The 13,847-nt window shown below is 36.0% G+C and overlaps 2 protein-coding genes and 1 long non-coding RNA gene across 4 annotated transcripts; 2 read left to right on the top strand and 1 right to left on the bottom strand.

Annotated features, from left to right (window-relative positions):
• Positions 1–4,182: 4,182 nt before the first annotated feature.
• Positions 4,183–5,486, bottom strand: LOC114401771. 2 transcript variants are annotated; one of them, XR_003664369.1, is made up of 4 exons: positions 5,213–5,486; positions 5,006–5,074; positions 4,811–4,883; positions 4,183–4,573 (listed from the first exon to the last, which is right to left on the bottom strand). It is a non-coding gene; the product is annotated as an uncharacterized LOC114401771 (long non-coding RNA). The 2 variants fall into 2 exon arrangements; XR_003664368.1 differs by having other exon boundaries at positions 5,006–5,077.
• Positions 5,487–7,561: 2,075 nt separating this feature from the next.
• Positions 7,562–9,194, top strand: LOC114402530 (peroxidase 5-like). Its single transcript, XM_028365139.1, has 2 exons — positions 7,562–7,905; positions 8,172–9,194. The coding sequence occupies exons 1-2, from the start codon at positions 7,687–7,689 to the stop codon at positions 8,940–8,942; spliced, it is 990 nt and encodes a 329-aa protein (XP_028220940.1). The 5' UTR covers positions 7,562–7,686; the 3' UTR covers positions 8,943–9,194.
• A 1,625-nt stretch (positions 9,195–10,819) lies between these two features.
• Positions 10,820–13,282, top strand: LOC114403496. The gene has a single exon (XM_028366520.1). The coding sequence runs from the start codon at positions 10,820–10,822 to the stop codon at positions 13,280–13,282; it is 2,463 nt and encodes an 820-aa protein (XP_028222321.1).
• The last annotated feature ends 565 nt before the right edge of the window (positions 13,283–13,847 follow it).

A 13,847-nucleotide genomic window follows, 5' to 3' on the forward strand; every position in this document is an offset into this window, starting at 1 on the left:
GATTTGGGGAAAGTTGTTAGTTAGTAATAGTGCCACACAGGCACCGTCCTACATTAAATGACAAAAGAATTCACTAAATCAAATAAAACATAAAAATATTACTACTAGATTATTAGTATCAAGCTAGCCAAGAAAAGTAGGCTAAATAAATTATTTGTTCCTAAAATTTGTAATTATATAGACTGTTGTTTGCTTGTGTAATGGACTTATTTTTAAATTTAATTAATAATTTGGTAGGACTTCCCTCTTATCAAACCTACTGTGCTACTTTTGTTTAAAAAATGTAAAATATGAAAAAAATAATATTATTATGTCTCCGTCGAATAACAATAAAGTGTGAGATCACCAATAATTCGTAACGTAAGTCATATGTTACATCATGTATTTATTTTTTTTGGTTAATTATTCTCTATCATAACAAGAAATATTTCCGGAAAATGTTGAAAATTTGTATTTTGAGCTCAAAACATTCCTTTTTTTTTTCGTTGTTTGCAATATTTGCGATTGATGCTCATATACAACAGTTGATGAAAATACACAACTATCATGATATTAACTTGAAATTAATTTATAGTGTTTATAGTTTATTTATAAATAAAAAATGAGTTGTGTGGCTAAAGTATGATCACTTGTACATTTTTAATATATATATATATATATAGGTTGGTGAATTATTCCATTGCTTTACAGTCCGGAAAGTATCAATTCTTTTCCCATTAAAAAAAATTATCTTGATAATTTAGCATCAAGAATGTTGGAATGAAAGAATCACGAAATGAATGAATGTTATATACAAATGTAGGTTTAGCATATAATTTGTAAAGAGATTCCGACCGAAAATATATATGTTCATATACACTGCTGACAATTTTTCTCTCTCAATTATATTACTTATTTTGCTTTATATTTTCTATTTTCTTTTATATCTATCTAGTGATTTAAAAAAATAATCTAGATGTATAAATATGATTTCTCATACGTTAATTTAGGTGGCAAAGCACCACATTTTTGTGTTGAAAGAAGAAAAAAAAAATACTTACCACATATCTCAAAGCAATTTTGTAATCGGACACAACTAATTAATGTGTTAAAGTTAATTTGTCAAAATTAATTTCTTTACTAACTATGGCACGTTTTAAATATATTTATAAAAACAAAATATATAAATATACCTCATGTCATATGCTGGATTGTTTCTTTTAATTATCTACTTTTACGAATATATTTTCAATTCTTACTTTTAAACTTATATTTTCTGAGATGAAAATTATTCTATTATTCCAAAGTCATGAAAAATTATTACAAAAACCCCATATCATATCTTTTTTATTATTAATTACAAGATAGGATGCAGCCATTTCGTAATTTTACTGTAGCTATCCTGTTCAAAAACTCGAAATGCAAAATTATGTTTTTACTAAAAGTAAAAGTACGCAAATAAAGTATTTTTCAATTTTCTCTACATTTTATGAGTTAATATAATGAATAGATCACATATAACTTTTTTGTTATTTACTTATTATATATGAGTTGTTTAGTTCATAAAAAGTATCCCCTTCATTTTTATTTTTTTTCTAAACAATCATTCTTCATATATATATGCATAGGAATTATACATTTAAAAAATTAATGATAAGGTAATTTACTTAGTTTATTTTATTAATAAAGGAGTAAGAACTGTAAAGGGAGAAAAAGAAAAAGAAAGAAATGTAGGAACTCAAGTGAAAGAAAAAAGCAACATGTTTGACGGATAAATAAGGTAATATGGCCAATTGGGCATAGCAAAAAGAAAAAGGATTAATTTATAGTAATATATTGTTATTGTTATGAATGAATATTATTTTAATGACAATGAGAAAGATGATTAGGTTTCACTAACACAAATACAAAAGGTGGAGGGAGTCAAAGCACGTTGGATTCTTTTGAATTTTAGCCGTTGGATTGGGATCAGAGGGCTATAGATGAAGTTAATGTGGAAGTGCAGACACGTGATTGCCTACGCCGGCAAGTGTTAGCTGCGTAAGGTGTAATGCACTTATACTGTCCCCTTCTCATTGTGCTTTTGCTCAATGGGTCCCATGCTCACACCAGCCAATCACAACCCTTTCCTTTCCTCTTCAACATTAATAATAATGTTTTGTTATTATTTTATTATCTTAATCACCCAAAAACTATAAGAAAACCAGCCAAAATATGACATGCTACGAAAAATATGGTCATCGTAATAATAACGTTTCTTATTCAAGTTCATAAATTTGGTGTATCCCTTGGTCTTATCCTTTGTTTGAAATGAAAGCAAAGAGAAGAAAAATAAATAAAATGATATAAGATCAACGACTCTTTCTCTCTCTTAAAAAACACTCGAAGTGTTTTTTCATTAAATTATTATAATTATCCTATTGTTTCTTGCTTTATAACTATTTATGTTTCTTTTCTGTTTGCAAACATAAATTTTAGTAAGTTTTTTAACCAACATGAACAAGCAACACAGGAAAAAATAGAATGGCTTTGTTTTCTTTCAAGTATCATCGTTGCCTCATTTTCAAGCAAAGAAAAGAATTAAGGATCAAATTGTTTACAAGTTTTCAAGGTTATTGGGTCAATTTCATATGAAGGAAGGCTTTACTTAATGGGTTTCCTATTAACGTAGATAGACTATTTAGCCTTAGATGAATCATTGATGCTAGTCCTAGTGATACAAGCTATATACTTAGGACACAAATTTTTCTTCTTTAATCTTCAGTATTCAACCCTGACTTTATAGCTTTTTTCTTCTATTTTTAGCTTTGACTTGACATGTGTTTAGAGTGTTTTACTTATTGACTTTATCCTCATCAAAACTTAGCAGCAAAACTTAGGTAGATCCTCTTTTTAAATGCTTGGAAGTTTCACAGTTCAGGAGTCATGATTTCAGTTTTCCCTTTAATGCTTACAATAACAAATAGTTAGTATTTTGTAATGATCATGGGTAATATTAAGGGTTGTTTAAAATGAAACAAAGAAAATGGATCACTACTATGCAAAGATGACTTTTTTCATCGATTAAAAATGATGTTTTACACGGGTTGTACGCTTGTTATAGGAATTTGGCTTGTTTGATATATTTTAATGAATTTATTTATTTCTTAAAATAAAATTGATTGATTTTTAATTCCTCATGTGTTTGTTAGTCCTTTTATCATGAAATTTATTTCATGATATGTGATTTAATTTTTACAAGTCTTGATTGAATTCCTTGAGTGGTATTGGATTTATTTAATTTGGTTGATTCTGTGTGTTGTTTGAATTTATTTAAATTAACATGTTAATGTTAGTTAATTAAAATATGTGATATGTTAATTTATTTATTTTGATTAAGTGTGTTAATTGATGGATATGTTTTGAATTAGGAAATTATGAACCCAAAAAATAGTAAATACATTGGTTAATTGGGCTTAGAAATTCAAATCTGTCAGTTAGAGGGAGTGTATTTAACAGAACAAGGGGTGAAACAACAACTAGTGGCCTTATGCTATTTGAGAATCAAATAGCAAGTTGGAGAGGGGTACAAACAGTGACAGATTGGGATGACATATGTTTTTAGCCCAATAAGCCACCAAGCAGATTTAGGGATTTAGGGATGCTTGAGAGTAATAATGTAGATGGAAATGGAAAAAAGAGAGCGAAAATAAGTGAGAAATAAAATGATAAATTGAGTTGCTTGGTTGAAGAGCAAATATAGAAGAGTAAAAATAGTACAAGTGGATTCCACTATTTAAAAATTTATTTCCACCTTATTTTTCCTTTATCAAACACCCAAATATTAATATTATTTAATTTTTTTCCATCCTCCCAATCCATCTATCAAACCAAATACAAGCTAAATAAATGGAAATTGGGCTTTTTCTTTCCTACAGACTACCCCAAAAGTCACTTTTAGTGGCCATTACTATGTCCTTTACTTGCTACATATTATTTAGTGGCATTTATACCGGAAGCTGGTAAATACCCTTTTAATGGCCACTAAACTAAAACTTTTTGCTGGCACTTGCTCTGGCCATTAAAGTGGCCACTGAAGGTAGTTTGACAATTGCTCTTTTTTCACCTATTTGTCAGCCTTTAGTATTGCCCGTAAAAAAAAAAATACTAAGATACAAGTCAAGACATGTCAATTCAAACTTTCATAGGCAGATCCTTGTAATGTAAACATGAAACTCAAAAGACATGGTATATATTGAAAGAAGGTAAAATCTTGAACATCTTCATAGTGCATTGAACTCAATGCTTCAGGATTTTCCTAAGCTTAGACTATAAAAAAAATGGGGAAAAACAGGTTCCAAATCCTTGTCATGACAGAGCAAATAACTGCAAATCTAATGTGATTGAAAAACTCATATGATTCTAAGTCTAATAACAAGTGTAACAATGGTCACAATACAAAACATAGTTTGAAAAAATTGCTTCAACTCTTGATCAAGACAAAGTCTTCGATAGCCAACTTCACTGTTTGAAGAGGAATCACTCAGCTAGCCATCTTTATCATTTAATTTTCTTGACCTATTTTTGCTTCCCAATTTTCATTCACATTGCCCATCTGTATTTCCATAAAAGTAAAGCAATATCAAAACAATAATAATTAAATGCACAACCTTTAATATTTAGTAATAACCAGCTTACTGCAACAATCAGTATGCAAAAATGATGATGACAGTTTCATATGAACAAAAAAACACAAAAAGCAATAAATTAAGACATAACAAATGTAATAAATTAATTTATATGAAATAAATTACGTGATATAAAAATTAACCAACTATAAATAAATAAGCACCTTCTATGGAAAGAATGAAAAGTGCCTCTGCTGCTATTCTGCGAACATTTTCATCATTTCCTTTTCTAACAAGCTTCAACAAGGAAGAGATGTCACCAAGTTGGACCATACTTTGCTTATTTTTCTCAGCAATTAAAATTTGTTTCTTAGAGATGCATATTGAAAGAATTTAAATAGGTAACAGATATGGAAAACCTGTTTTCACAGTCACAGTAGGATTTGATTGTAATTTTGTTATCCTATTTGCATTGCCACGAGAAGGAGCTGCTGATCAGAAATGAAAAAAAAATATGAAACATACATGTTTGTACACCAAGCATGGAAAAATATAAATTAGAGTAAAAATATCAGTTCAAGCAACAAAAATTGCCAGTATAAATATCAGTTTGTCATTACCCATACTTCTAATTTTATGATCCAAGTTGCCTCCAACTTTTCCCCAACCACTAGAATGATTTGAATCATAAGCAATTTCATTCTTCTCCATTGAAGCACCCCATGAACAGTTCTGATTTGAAGTACTTTTAGTCTCCCAAGCAATAACTTCTACACCTACACATTACAACAAAACAAGGGAAATGATGAACAAGTAGTTAACTGGAAACAAAGACATGCATGTGCTAAAAAATTTATGTACTACAATCTATATCTTCCGAACTAAAAGATGTTGACTTTAAAGACAATTCAAAATTGTCTTAGAATGTGTTTTTTCTAGTAGTGGTGGTTACCCGTTCATGCACTCACATACAAAAATATATGTGAGAAATGGTCAAGTTATTCCAAGAGTAACTCAAAGAGTTATCCTCACTGGTAACATAAAAAATGAGTTACTTGTTATAATCATTAGATTAAAAGAAAATGAAAAATGAAGATGGAAAGTAACTTTTAAAGTTTCATTAATTTAAAGTTATTTGATCTCTCATCTCTGTCTCTCTCTCTCTTGTGTGTGTATATATATATAGAGAGAGAGAGAATAATCAATAATTGTGTGAATTAACTTGTGTGAGATTGTTCTTGCTTAATTTAAAATTAAAAATTTTAAAAGACAATTTTCTTAAAATACATCCAAGGTATAGCTTGTTGCGTATTCCTTCTAATGAGTGTACATACGTTAGCAAATACTTATATGTGTGTGTGCAAGTACATTAAAATTTTGTACTGCCTTATGCAACTTAACCATTGAGCACGTGGATCAACCAACCCGAGATTGTTTCAAGTAGTCTCAAGTTCAAGTGTTAGATATGCAACTACTTGGAGAGAATTTTGTTACTTATAGTTGTCTTACTCAATTCAAGTAGGATTTTTTTTATGCATGAGGATACTTGTGGCCTACACAAAAAACCAACTTAAATATGAGTCATATCCAAAATTAGTACATCTTTCATAATTTTAATCTTTTAATTTATAATTATTAAATTATGTCCAAATTTAAAGTATTCATAAATTACACAAAATACTGTTAATTACATTAATAATCAATATCATTGGACAAAAATCTAAGTTAGTCATTTTTATTATTAAAAAGCCATGCTAGTCATTTTCTTTTTCAAATTATTTTTTCGCTTCAGTTTTGGCATAAGTTTCCTATATTATATGATTTGAGGCTATCAATATGTTATTGATCTAAGTAAAACTGGACTTAGATATGTTAAACATGGTCTCAAATTTTAAGTCTTGAATGAAAATTAAAAAAAAAAAGTGTTTGAGAGGGGGGAGATCCATTAACTAAGTTCTTTTGTGGAGAATAATTATTGATAAAGCTAATCATACTTTATACCCACAACATGGTTAAAAAAATGATTTGAGGGTAGATATTGAATCCAAATTTAATATAATATAAATAATTGGTTTGTTCCAAAAGTCTTAAATATTTTATTCACTAAAGTTTTGACATATAAGTTTCGGATATAATATGGTTTGAGGCTAGATTGGATGTAAGATTTGATTTTTTCCAAACATCTTCACGTGTTTTAATAAATTCGGATTAGACGCAAACAAAGATCATTATGATGGCGGCGTTGAAGTTGAAACAATAATGATAAAAAGAAAAACAGAAGTGAATATTATGAATCTGAAAACAGAAATGGTCTTGAAATGGGGCTGTGTTCGTTACTTTGAACTCTTCCCAATTATTGTTGTACAATAGGTTCAATTATATACTATTAATTAATCATTATTAGAACGCTTCCATACGTGAAAGTTTCTACCTTAATTTGATAACTAAAAATGTCCCATCATTTTAATATAATCTAATTTGGTCTACACGAAATACTGCTATTTGTTTCCTTCGCGTGCATTCTAACTTGTTTTTATATAAGCAACATGCAGTGGCTAGTGGCTACGAAGTCAATACCTTGTAAATAAATGCCAACATTTCATCAAATTGTACGTACGTACTTAGTTAAATACCACTTGCAGCCACCAAAGCGTGGAAATATTCCCCCTGAATTCAAGCTGGTATATATTTTCTTCACCCTTTTTTTATTCAGTTATTGTCTTCACAATTAATTAGCCTTTTGCTAGTGGTCAATATGCATGTTAACCTAAAATAGAAGATAAAGTTGAACCTCGTCAAGAGAAGTGTTCAACCGCAAACAACTTCAACGTGCTACTACTTATTTTAATTTTCAGTATAAAACACGCGTTTTAATTATTAATTATTTTCCAAAGCAAAACTTCATGCACGAGTCATATCCATCCCTCTTGCAAAATGAACCTATAAATACATTCCCTTGAGCTCAAGTTCTCTCCACCTCTTCCTTAATTACTAGTCAACAAAACATATATACAACATAGTTCTCTTCCTAGTCTTTTCCTTAAATTACAACAACTTTTCAATACTCAATCTACTTAATCATATAGCAATAATAACAGCTATGGATAATACTCCAAGATTGATTCAAACGGTTTCAAGCTTGGTTCTGATTCTAAGCATTTCATCATTGGCCTCGGCATCTCTGAAAGTGGGTTTCTACAGCTCAACGTGTCCCTCTGCGGAGGCAATAGTTAAAAGCACGGTAGAAAAAGCAATATCTGCCAACCCAGGCATAGCTGCTGGTCTCATCAGAATGCATTTCCATGATTGCTTTGTCAGGGTAAGTTAGCAAGGGTATGTTTAGATAAACTTTTCCAGAAACACTTTTTTTAAAAAAATTTAAAATGAGTTTCTTTATAAGCTAAAAAATGCATAAGCTAATTCGTAGAACCTTTCTTATACGGAAAAACTCATTTCGACTTGTTCTTCTTAAAAGTACTTCTGGACGAGCTTCTCCAAACAGATCGACCTTCAAAGTTTCCTATATAAATGCATGTTTAATAAAAAGATTTGAATTTCTGGTTCTAAAATTGTTATGTCTTACAGGGTTGCGATGGTTCTGTGCTACTGGCATCTACACCGGGTAATCCAATATCTGAAAGAGACAATTTCGTGAACAACCCAAGCTTGCGCGGCTTCGAGGTGATTGAGGATGCCAAGAACCAAATAGAGGCTGCATGCCCTGAAACGGTATCATGTGCAGACATATTGGCATTCGCAGCACGAGACAGTGTTTCCAAAGTGGGTGGCATAAGCTACGACGTTCCATCGGGACGAAGAGATGGGCGTGTCTCGATCGGCGATGAAGTGCTAGACAATCTTCCTAGACCATCCTTGAGCGCTGATGATCTTATTAGTAACTTTGAGCGAAAGGGTTTGTCAGCAGATGAAATGGTGACACTCTCAGGAGCGCATTCAATCGGTGTGTCCCATTGTGGTGCCTTCTCGAATCGCTTATACTCTTTCAGTGACACAGTCACACAAGATCCCTCATTGGACTCTTCATATGCTGAAACGTTGAAAACACAGTGTCCCCCACCACCACCCACCTCAGACCCAACAGTGTCTCTTGAACCATCCACGCCAATTCGTTTGGACAGTAAATACTATGAGGGATTGATCAACCACCGCGGCTTGTTGACTTCGGATCAGACATTGTACACGAGCCAATCCACAAGGGGAATGGTTCAAAGCAATGCTAACAATGGTGCCAGTTGGGCTGACAAGTTTGCCCTAGCAATGCTTCGCATGGGTTCTATAGAAGTGCTTACTGGCTCCGATGGTGAGATCAGGAAGCAGTGCAGCTTTGTTAATTAATTTAAGGGAAAATTGAAATAGTTTGCGATTGTTCTACTGTTTTGAATTTGATTCATACCTTCCATTCATGAGGATGGCCAATTCAAGTGTATATCCCTCTAGGGTTGTTATTTATGTGCCTTGCCTCTTCCTTTTAATACTTGTTTGTTTTCCTAAATAAATAATTTCTTTCCCTTGCATTTGAACTATGTTTAGATGGTTCCATTCTTGGCTAAATCTAATAAAATTTAACTAGTTCTTTTGTTGGCTCAATGGTGTATGTATCAATTCCTCTCGCTACTTGTACTTTTTTGCTCTGTTAAATAGTTTAAATTTTTTTCTTTTATCAGCCAAAAAAGATTATTATTATTATACTATTGGGTACAAGGGATATATCCACACCCTTTTCTACCCATACATATAAAGAGTTTTGATTGAATTATCTTCATGTTTACGTAGATAGGTTAGGCTACGCCTTATATTCTAAGTAATAAAACTCATTTGCTTTTCAAAATAAAAATTGAATTATATCTTTAATCCATTAATACAAGGTTAACTGAATTTTTAATTTGAATGTTTGTTATTATTATAGTATTCAATTTTCATTGTCCCATCGTGAGAATTTTCTCCTACTACAGTGTCTAGGAATGTGTGTAAAGAATCTTAATTCGGATAAGGTATAATTCATTATAAAGAGGAAGAATTAAGTTACTAATTTTAGGCGTGTGTGTAAAGAATCTTAATATGCTTGGGTAACCGTTTGCTACAAACGGAGGTCAACAAAAGTATCTAGACCGTTGAAATTGTTTTGAAATTTGTGTGACAATAAATTGAACAGACAATTCTAAACAAGCACTAAGTTATATAAAGAGTAATTTTAAAACAATTGTTTCTTGTTCTTATCTTCATTTTCTCTTAACTACAACATTACTTCAAAGTTCAAATGCCATAGAGTATAAACTGATTTGAAAATAAAAATATAGCACTCTTCTATTATAACAAAGACCATAAAAATAAAAAATGGTGTCTAAAAAATTAAATAATCACCACATGTGAATACCTTTTTTTTGCTGACCATGATAAAGAACCATGATATGAGCTTCAACTTTAACGTGCAAAACCACGTCTATGATCAGAAATCATAGACAATAATGGGCATGATTTAAATTTGGGAGGGAAAAGAGGCAGAAATAAAGAAAATTAAAAGAAAGTGATCGAAGCCATGAGTGTTGACACAGGATCTGAATATATTCTTAGTAAAAATCAAGAGGTCTTTACTTGCGTATCCTCCTTTTGCTTGTTTTGGTCCTGACTCAGACTCACACATTACACAACAGACTTCAATTTGATCAGGCTCAGCTCATTACTTTTTCATTCACTCACAAACAGGACACAACAAAGCCATACACTCACTCACACACACTTCCTAAATTACATTTTCGCAGAGAAAGAACTTCCTGATACAGGTACAAGGTATGAAGAAGAAGGTACCGAGGAAGAAGAAGATCAGAGTTCAGCTCAGAAGAAGAATGAGGGGGTGCAAGGAGAAGAAAAACCCAAAAGAAGGATTACTAAACCCAACTACTTAAAGGACTACGTTTAGAAAGAATTACATAGCAGCCTCACACACTCAGCCTCATACTTAATAGGAAATTGTTAAGAGAAATACATAACCAATTCTGTTATCCTATATTCTAGAATGATTCTTACTTAGCCAGCTCAGCACTATTCTGTTAGGAAACCATCTATATAATACCATGTACTAATAATTACGAGGCAATGAGAATATTCAAGCATTTCCTGACCTTCTTATCTCCTCTGCTTAATTCTTGTAAGGAGGATTCTGGACCTCGAATTCCAGAGTTATCACTGGTGCTTTCATTGCTCCTTCCGCTTCCATGGCTGAACCCAGCAACGATCGCATCGAGGCTGCCTTAATACGGCTTACTTCCCGCATTGAGGACCTTCTGCAACACGTGACGACCACTGCTTCTCCTCCCTTTCCACCTCGGAGTCCGATACCTGTACATTCACACCGAATGAAGTTAGATGTACCCCGATTTGATGGTGCTGATCCTCTTGGGTGGATTTTTAAAATCACCCAGTTCTTTGAGTACCACGGTACTCCGGATCATGATCGCATCACTATAGCAGCATTTTACATGGAGGGAAGAGCCCTTGCTTGGTTCCAATGGATGTCAAGCAACGGACAATTCACCTCCTGGCCCGTCTTTCTGCAGGCTCTGCAAAATCGTTTTGCCCCATCCCAATATGAAGACCCCTCAGGGTCCCTATTCAAGCTTACACAGAGGACAACAGTCACCGAGTACTTATCTGAATTTGAGGAATTGGCCAACAGGGTGGTGGGCCTTCCAGCTCCATTCCTGCTCAGCTGTTTCGTATCAGGACTCGCGCCGGAGATTCGCCGCGAGGTGATGGTGCATCAACCCCTCACCGTCGCTCAGGCGGCCGGGCTAGCACGTCTCCATGAGGAGAAGCTACGCGACTTCCGTTTTGATTTCCGCCGAACCCTACAACCTCGGGCATCACCTCCGTTGTCAGTGGCTCCGCCGCAGCCTTCCCCTCTCACGACATTTCCCTCTCCCCGCGCCTCGCCCCTTCCTCCATTCTTGCCTTTGCCTCCGCGTCCATCCCCACCACCGCCACCCACGTTCTGCCGTCTGACTCCGGAAGAGCTGGCCTCCCGCCGCGAGCGCGGCCTCTGCTTCTCTTGCGACGAGAAGTTTCATAAGGGGCATAGGTGCGCCCCTAGGGTTCACCTGTTGATAGCAGATGAGGATGACCCTCTCGAGCACGTGGGCTCTAATATAGACCCGCCCTCTCCAATTGACCCGACTTCCGGCCCAAGTGAGATACCCGAGACTCCAGCCCACATTAGCCTCAACTCCCTCGCCGGCCACCTTGCCCCTGAGACCCTGCGGCTCGTCGGTCACATTTCCGGCATCCCTGTCCTGGTCCTGATTGATAGTGGGAGTACCCACAATTTCATTCAGGAACAGCTTGTGACCCAATTGGGGCTACCTCAGAGACCAACCACTCCATTGAAGGTCCTCGTTGGCAACGGCCAACATTTGCAGTGCCATACCACTTGTGACTCCACCACCATTGACATTCAACATCATTCGTTCACCGTCAATCTTTATGTCCTCCCAATCGCCGGCGCTAACGTTATTCTCGGCGTGCAATGGTTACAATCCCTAGGCCCTATTCTAACTGATTATACTAAGCTTAGTATGCAATTTTTCCATGATAACAGGATAGTTGAGCTCCAGGGTGATTCTGCTACTCACCATGAATTGCTCTCCTCTCCCCAATTCCGCCGTGTCTGCCGCGATCAACCCAATAGCATTTGCTTCCACATTACGCTGCTTCCTGAGGAATCAGAGTCCACATTGCCCGTTCCCGTGGACCCACAGGTCCAGCAACTTCTTCATCAATTTTCCATTCTTTTTCAGGACCCAACGACGCTTCCGCCGGAACGAGAGACTGATCATCAGATCCACTTGCGCCCCGATGCCACTCCAGTCAATGTTCGCCCATACAAGTATCCCTATTACCAAAAACGTGAAATAGAATCCCAGGTTGAGGCAATGCTCCAATGCGGCATCATTCAGCCCAGCAAGAGCCTTTTCTCTTCACCGGTGCTGTTGGTGAAGAAGTCCGACAACACCTGGCGGTTTTGTGTGGACTACAGGGCGTTGAATGCATTAACGATCAAGGATCGTTTTCCCATTCCCACTATTGATGAGCTCTTGGACGAGCTCGGAGGTGCGAGTTGTTTCTCCAAATTGGACTTGCTGCAGGGGTATCACCAGATACGCATGCAACCGGAGCACGTTCCCAAGACAGCTTTTAGAACCCACCATGGGCACTTTGAGTTCAAAGTTATGCCGTTCGGCCTGTGTAACGCGCCTTCCTCGTTTCAGGCAACAATGAACACTATCTTCCGGCCATTCCTTCGCCGCTTTATAATCGTCTTCTTTGACGATATCCTTATCTACAGTGTCTCCATTAGCGATCACCTGTGTCATCTTCAAACTACCTTCCAGGTGTTATATGAGAATCATTTCGTTTTGAAGCTCTCCAAGTGTCTTTTTGCCCAGCCTCAGGTGGAATATTTAGGCCACCTAGTCTCTCACCGCGGTGTTCAACCTGTTGCTTCGAAGCTTAACGCCATCACACAGTGGCCCAGTCCACGATCAGTTCAGGCTCTCCGCAGTTTCTTGGGCCTCGCCGGTTCATTCGCGGGTACGCCACCATCGCTGCCCCACTGGTTAAGGCTACCACCGTTGAACCGCTTCACTGGACCTCCACCACGCAGACCGCCTTTGAGGCCTTGAAGAAAGCCTTGACGTCCGCACCGGTACTCACCCTCCCTGACTTCCGGTTACCCTTCACGGTGGAGACTGATGCATCCGCAATTGGCATGGGGGTTGTTTTGTCACAATAGGGCCACCCAATTGCATTCTTTAGCAAGCCCTTCAGTCAGAAAATGCTCCGGGCCTCCACCTATGTCCGCGAATTGTTCGCCATTATCACCGCCGTTAAGAAGTGGCGGCAGTACCTTCTCGGGCATAGCTTTACCATCTTAACAGATCATCGAAGCCTGAAAGAACTCATGACCCAGGTTGTTCAAACTCCAGAACAACATACCTATTTAGCGCGCTTAATGGGATATGATTATCATATCCAATATCGCTCAGGGGCCCATAATCAGGCGGCAGATGCCTTATCCCGATTACCGGAAGGTGCTCCTCAGGCCTTTCTCATCCTCTCCGTCCCTTGTCTCACTTTTTTAGATGAGCTCCATGCTCAACTGCGCACAAATTCGACATTTCAGCAAAAGATGCTTGATGTTCAATCCCATCCCGAGAATAACCCTGAGTTCTCCATCGCCGACAAGTT

This window comes from Glycine soja, chromosome 20 (assembly GCF_004193775.1).
Source record: "Glycine soja cultivar W05 chromosome 20, ASM419377v2, whole genome shotgun sequence".
Lineage (NCBI taxonomy): Eukaryota > Viridiplantae > Streptophyta > Magnoliopsida > Fabales > Fabaceae > Glycine > Glycine soja.

Bases quoted from the DNA above. Each gene is read 5' to 3' on its own strand.
- LOC114403496 (XM_028366520.1), top strand. From the start codon at position 10,820: ATGGCTGAACCCAGCAACGATCGCATCGAGGCTGCCTTAATACGGCTT.
- LOC114402530 (XM_028365139.1), top strand. From the start codon at position 7,687: ATGGATAATACTCCAAGATTGATTCAAACGGTTTCAAGCTTGGTTCTG. The intron at 7,906-8,171 runs GTAAGTTAGCAA...TATGTCTTACAG, and splicing joins TCCATGATTGCTTTGTCAGG to GGTTGCGATGGTTCTGTGCT.